Below are 6521 nucleotides of genomic sequence, written 5' to 3' on the forward strand. Positions count from 1 at the left end.
AATCCGCATCTGAAGAGGTACACAATAGGTAGATTAACATATAATACTTTATTTGCTTCCTTCCTTACCGAAGTTCTAATGCTTCTTTTTAACGCTTCTTCACTTAATTTGAAACAAAATGATCAATCGAAGACTGTCGAAGTTGCTATATCGTATTCATTACATCTTAACAAACTTCGTGAACCATGCAAGCGCAGAGAGAGAGAGAGAGAGAGAGAGAGAGAGAGAGAGAGAGAGAGAGAGAGAGAGAGAGAGAGAGAGAGAGAGAGAGAGAGAATTACGTAACAAGCCAAAATCCACGAGAAACCATTAAACAGAAACAAATAAAGAAAGAAAACAAAAGACAGATAAAAACAAATACGTTGCACTACTCCCATTTTATTCAAACATTTACGTAAGTAAAGAATTATATCTGGATACACCATAAATTACTGAGGGAGTTTATTATTAGGGAGCGTGCTCTAGTTTTTCATTGCAAATTGCGCTTGGAGATAATCAACTATTTTCTTGTCAACTTGGAATGCCTTGGCAAGAACATCATCTGAGATGGGCGGATTTGATCCAAACACAGCTTTTGCAATGGTGATGGTTCCTGGGTTCTGGCTGCCAAATCCTGCAATGGCTACGGCATTGGTGTCGCCAATGTTGAACTGGAAGTGAATGAGGCCTTCGGGGAAGACAAACACATCGCCTTTATGAAGGGTCTTTGTTATGAAGCGATTTTCAGTGTTGGAAGTGACGAATCCGACATAGAGGGTGCCCTCCAATACTGTTAGGATCTCTGTGGCCCGCGGGTGTGTGTGGGGTGGATTGAGACCATAGGGTGCAAAATCTATCCGAGCCAGGGAGACGCCGAGGGTGTTGAGTCCAGGTATCTGGGCTACATTCACTGGGGTCACAACAGACCCAACCTTGCTATCCGTGTTGCCTGGTTTGTCCAGTCCCATGAAGAAGAAATCATCAGCTTTAACTTCCTTTGGGTCCTTGCACACAAATCCATTCACCAACACTGCCATCAAAAAAAAAAAAAAAAAGGAAAAAAAAAGAGAGAGAGAGAGATTGTAAGTAGTATATTCTTTCAAGACCTATTAAACCAACATAAAGGTGACCCATCACATGAATCCTTTTAAGTGGATTGCATTTCTATGAAACATTTGCAGCATTGATGCAATTACTTGACATGGAGTGAACATACCTTCGCTGTTGTTCAAAGCAACGCAGAAATCCTGTAAAGGACTGGGGTCGGATGCAGCGGCAAATGAGAAACTGAATGCAAGGAATGTTAGAAGAAGAAAGCCAGTGGCCATCTTGAAAATATTTGGGAGTGTTTATGTATGTAAGCTAGGAAACCCTGAATCTTATAATGAGTGTTTTTTGGCTGTGGGTTTTGTAAGAAGATTAAGCTAGTATTTATAGAGTTAAGGAAATGTTAATCACTGAAATGGTCTTATTACTTTAGAAGTAATGAAGGTTTGTTTATTGTTATTTTTTCAAATCCAAGACTTGTTCCTGGTCGACTCTGTATAAGAAGGAATTGGTAGAGTCAGTTGCTTCTAGAAAATATAGTCATTTGTTTACCAAGTCTGGATTTCATATATACTAACCACTCCGACTCGAATACGAGAGGTATGTGACATAAGTGAGAAGAAATATGCTAAGGTCCGTCGTGCTGTGACGTCTCATCATATGTTCGAGAATGGGTCCGGATTTTGCTTCAGAGTGGATTAGGCGATACCTGGGTAACATGTTAATGGGTGATACCCTGACTTTATGGGGCTACATTGATGAATGTGTTGCATCTGTTTGTTCATCACATTTTAAGACCTGATCCTACAATTTAAGTAGATTCAAATTTCAGGTGACCACACTACAGGAAACTATGGTGATTGACCCTTAAAACTTATCGGGGCCATATAAGTTTTGAATGAAGCTGATCTTTGTAATTTTCTCTTCACCAAGGTCTGTTTGACCATATCAACAGGTTGGATGACAAATAAACTTAACGGTTGTCCCCAGGTGCGCCTTAGGTAGTTTTTAATGGTGAGCATTCAATCACCACTGTTTCTTGTGTTGGGGTCTACCAGAGATTTGGACCTGATTAAGTTTTAGGAAAATGTCCTAAAATGATCTAGAAAAATGGATGGACGGCATGGATATACAACACATTCACCAAGGTGGGCCCCACAGTCAGGGTAACATCCACTAATGTGTTACCAGCAATACCTAATCCTTTATTGCATGACTAGAAGTATTCAATCGAAGATAAGAAAATTAACCAAAGTACTAAAGCTAGGTAAAGGCAATGGTGGGCCCATCTACTTGGTTACAGTAGAGAATGTGATGCTCTGCATATAATTAATCGTCCGATGTATATGAACTGTCCACCTAAAGTCGTGTTGGCCATGGATGAGAAATGGACCATCAATGTGGATGGCCCATGGCTCAACAAGCACACCAATCAGACAATCCTACCCGTTGCTTTCCAGCACTTCCCTGAACCCAACGTGGTCTTATCCCGCCCTATGTGACTCCCCATCATCAAAATGTTGTTTGGATTTGAGATTTTGTATTGTTAATATTTCCGGTCGTAGTTTACGTATCAGCTCAAATGTTGGGTTCGACCGTTGCGAGCAGAACGCCTCACTTATTATTCGATTGAAGATGGAAGCATTTTCCAGGAACGATTCCAGCAGGATCAAACCTTCAATTCATCTCTCCTTTTACCTCACGTTTATAACTTCTGGTGTCGCCACCGATAGCCGAATCGTGAGTTTTCTTAGATAAATTTCTCAAAACGATTGCAAGCTTACATTCACTGTAGGTCAGGTGTGGTGTTTCCCTAACTGTGAGGCTATCTTGATATATGTGTTGTATATCTACACTATCTATCAGCTTTCACAGCTCATTTTAAGTAATGCTCCTGTTTGCCTGACTGTGAGATGAACGGGGCATGCCTTAGGATTGGAGCCTTCTATGAACTCTTCTTTCTCATCTCGTCTTTCCCATTCAATGTAAGCTTTTTTCAGGTATTAGGCAAGGGTCGGGCCTATACAAACATTTTGGATGGGCTCGGGCCAAACCATTTTGGCCTGTTACAGGCCAGGCCGGGTTTTAAGTTTAATTCCGTTGAACAATATGCATCGATAAGGGACCCATTCGCAATCTTTGTAAGATAAGCTTATTGTAACATAATAATAATAATAATAATAATAATAATAATAATAATAATAAATCTTAATGTGCAAATCATGCGGAGGATCCCACATCGGAGCTGCCTACCTCTAAAAAAAAGTATCATGCTCATGTTCTAGGCGAACACCTTTTGTCTTTTCATATCAATTGGCCTTATCAGCTCGAGTTAATTTGTATATATATGGGGTGTGTCTGCCATTTTGACAGGCCTATTTCCAGGGCATCCATGGACCATGCGAGGAGCTTGGGCCCAGTGATCATTCTTTGACAAATTGCCTTTTGATGTTCCTTCCCTCATTAATGATGGTAGTTGTACTTTTTTATTTTATTTTTTTCAATGTGTGTGTTATAGTTGTATTGTATTTTTTTCCCCCAATGCTGAGAAACTATAAGTTGCTTTGTGAAGTATTCCCTTTGCAGTTCACAAAAAAATCAAACTCATTGTTGTAAGCTTTGTGTGAACCACTGGCCAAGGAGTGCTTTTATGGCCTCTAAAGTTAGCATGGTTGTTACTCATGAATGAGCTTATCTGCTGTAGCCTTTTGGAGATGCTTGGTCATATTTGATTTTTAAATTGTACTTCTACAAAACTCTTAAGACTCTATTGCCATTGAGCATTTAGTAATGAAGTTTTGTGCATGCTTTAACAAGGATTATATTTTACCTTTCTTAGTAAGATTTGAGTATGATGGACCACGCCTTATGGTTATTACTATTTATTCACCACGGCACCTTTTTGGCATTGCTTTCCTAGTTAAAAGAAAGACAATTGTTTAACATTGCAATATGTTTCTGTAGTTGTCTTGAGTAGATTACAACTACATGCATCAATCTACTGAGTAGATTCTAACTACTTGCATTAATTGTAAAACCAGTACTCAACCCATTCTTGTGGTTGGATTGGTTTGACTACCGGTCCTAGGTTGGGCCCTCTTGGACTGTTTTGGCCCAAAATCTGCCTCTTTCTAATAATTAAAAAAAAAAAAAAAAGAGAGAGAGAGAGAGAGGCAATTTAACAACTAATATGTTGTTAGCCTAGTGGTTAGGGTGTTTGGTTTCCAAGTAGAAGTTGTAAGTTCAAGGTCAGTCAGATTCAGTACCTTTTTTTTTTTCACTAAGTAGTTATCTCTGTAACTGACCAGGTTTTAAGGTTTTAGTGTTTATGTTCTAAAATGTTGACATGCAGCTACTTGACTTCATTTCCCCTTTTCATAGGTAGGTTGCTCGTGGTTTTGAAAATTGGTTTCGGCCATATCATAAGCCACCCTGTTAAGTGATAGAGGGTTGTGCCAGAGAAAAAGGGTCGAATCAGCCCATATCAGTTGATACAAGCTGATACACCCCACATTGACACTGATACAGGGCTGATACAGCCATAAAGGAGACATTTCAAAATTTTCCAACTTTAATTTTTGTAGTTGTTTCTTCAATCAACCGTGGAGGAAGCTTAAAAACTAAATTTATACTAGATCTAGACTTATTTTGGATCAAAACACAAGATTTGAGTGATATTTGATAGATTGAAGTGAAATCAACCATTTTGAGAGAAAAATAGAAAAAGGTGAAAATATATACATATACATATATATTTCTTTCTTCATCTTCTTTCTGTTGTATTTCAATGTCATGGGCCATAATATATCAAAGCATGCTTTATATGCATGCGTTTGAGTAGGTCCTCTTTGATTGACTTTCAGTAAGTCAAACTAGCAGACAACATTCTTATAATTTGTGTGGGGGGGAATATACCCGTCTGTTACATTCTTATAAACTATCATGATTAGTTTCATGCCAATTTTCTCCTTCTTTTTCCCTGCAACATTTCTAAGAGTAAGAGGCAGTCATTATCAAAATTTAGTGTGTGGGGGAATATACCTCTCTGTTGCATATTTCTCTTTGGTTATTATGCAGGTGCTAACAATTTAATACCAATGGAAATTACTCTTAAGATTGCAAACAAGATCAAAGCAAATGAGAGATTTTCTGCCTATATAGTTATCCCAATGTGGCCTCAAGGTGATCCGACAAGTGTTCCTACACAAAGGATTCTTTTTTAAAAGGCGATCTTCACTGACTGTCTTTGATTTTAGTTTTTATTAGGAATCTTAGACATCTTAAGAGACTTTAGACATTAAATGGGAAATTTAATTTACGCTTTTTTTAAAAAATATAAATTTTATCAATCATCCTTCTGTACTCTGTATGATGTAATGTTTATTTATATGGAGACCTTTTGATTGCTGCGGAATAAAACAATGCAAATGATGTAAGACATAGTTTATAAGGCCTTGGAAGAGGTTGGGCTCGAGAAAACATGTGCCGCAAGATTATTTGAATTTTTTCTGCCTTGGCAATCGTGACGCTGCAGATGGAACCGATGCTTCATGTGGAAGTCCTGCGGCAAACACTCCCCAAGTAATTCTTTCTTGTTCCTGAAGCATTTTTTGTAGTTTTATATTTCATGACCTTAATTTTCTTTTCTCTTTTGTTTTGTGGGTAAGCTGGAATCAAGCCCATGATTTCATTCTCGTAGTCTCTCTTTACCACATGGACATTGGGTATGGTTTGAAACTTGGAGCTGAGACTCTGTATTCTACTGAGTCACTCAATTTTTCTAGAAACCAAGCACTGAATGATGCAGTAAACTCACTTTGTGCTCACGTGGTTTGATTTTGGCTTAATTGTTGACTTGGTTAGGAACCAACTCAATCTTAAGTCAATTATGGATGCCTTTTTTTAAAATCTATCTATAGCACCCATGCCTGTACAAGGCATACCATCTACATGCCACCATATGTCCCAGCATGACAAGCAGGTACAAGATCCAAGCCATCCATCAGGTGGGTTCAGACAGTATGAAATAGCAAGTTTTATGGAGCTTGATATGGTGAGACCATTCCTTTTATATCAATTTCATTCCTCTTTGAGTTTTTATTAATTCATTAAAAAATAAAAAATAAAGAAAATGGTCATACATGATGCACTTCTTTCACTTTGTCTTTTTTTCCCCCAATGGTCATTCCAATTTATGAATGCCATGACTATTTGTAGGATGATGGAATATATGAAGCTATTGTAGGAAGTGACTTTGTCATTACTAGAGTTGTATTTCGAAACAACTCTTCAAAGTACTACATAAATGACCGTGGAAGTAATTTTACAGAGGTCAGTAAGAAATTGAAAGGAAAAGGAGTGGACTTGGACAATTGTAATTGTAATTGTAATTGAATGAATGAATGAACGATTGTAATTGTAATTGTAATTGAATGAATGAATGAACGATTGTAATTGATTGTAATTGAATGAATGAACGATTGTAATTGATTGTA

At 37.8% G+C, this 6521-nt stretch overlaps 1 protein-coding gene across 1 annotated transcript; it reads right to left on the reverse strand.

Moving 5' to 3' along the window:
- Positions 1-461: 461 nt before the first annotated feature.
- On the reverse strand, positions 462-1419 carry LOC131247208 (putative germin-like protein 2-1). Its single transcript, XM_058247626.1, has 2 exons — positions 1196-1419; positions 462-1009 (listed from the first exon to the last, which is right to left on the reverse strand). Exons 1-2 carry the CDS (start codon positions 1305-1307, stop codon positions 462-464), a joined length of 660 nt encoding a protein of 219 aa, XP_058103609.1. The 5' UTR covers positions 1308-1419.
- Positions 1420-6521: the final 5102 nt, after the last annotated feature.

This window comes from Magnolia sinica, chromosome 5 (assembly GCF_029962835.1).
Source record: "Magnolia sinica isolate HGM2019 chromosome 5, MsV1, whole genome shotgun sequence".
In the NCBI taxonomy this organism is placed as follows: domain Eukaryota; kingdom Viridiplantae; phylum Streptophyta; class Magnoliopsida; order Magnoliales; family Magnoliaceae; genus Magnolia; species Magnolia sinica.

Coding starts and splice junctions, on each gene's coding strand:
- LOC131247208 (XM_058247626.1), bottom strand. CDS start 1,307: ATGGCCACTGGCTTTCTTCTTCTAACATTCCTTGCATTCAGTTTCTCA. Junction 1,010..1,195: donor TGCTTTGAACAACAGCGAAG/GTATGTTCACTC, acceptor TTTTGATGGCAG/TGTTGGTGAATGGATTTGTG.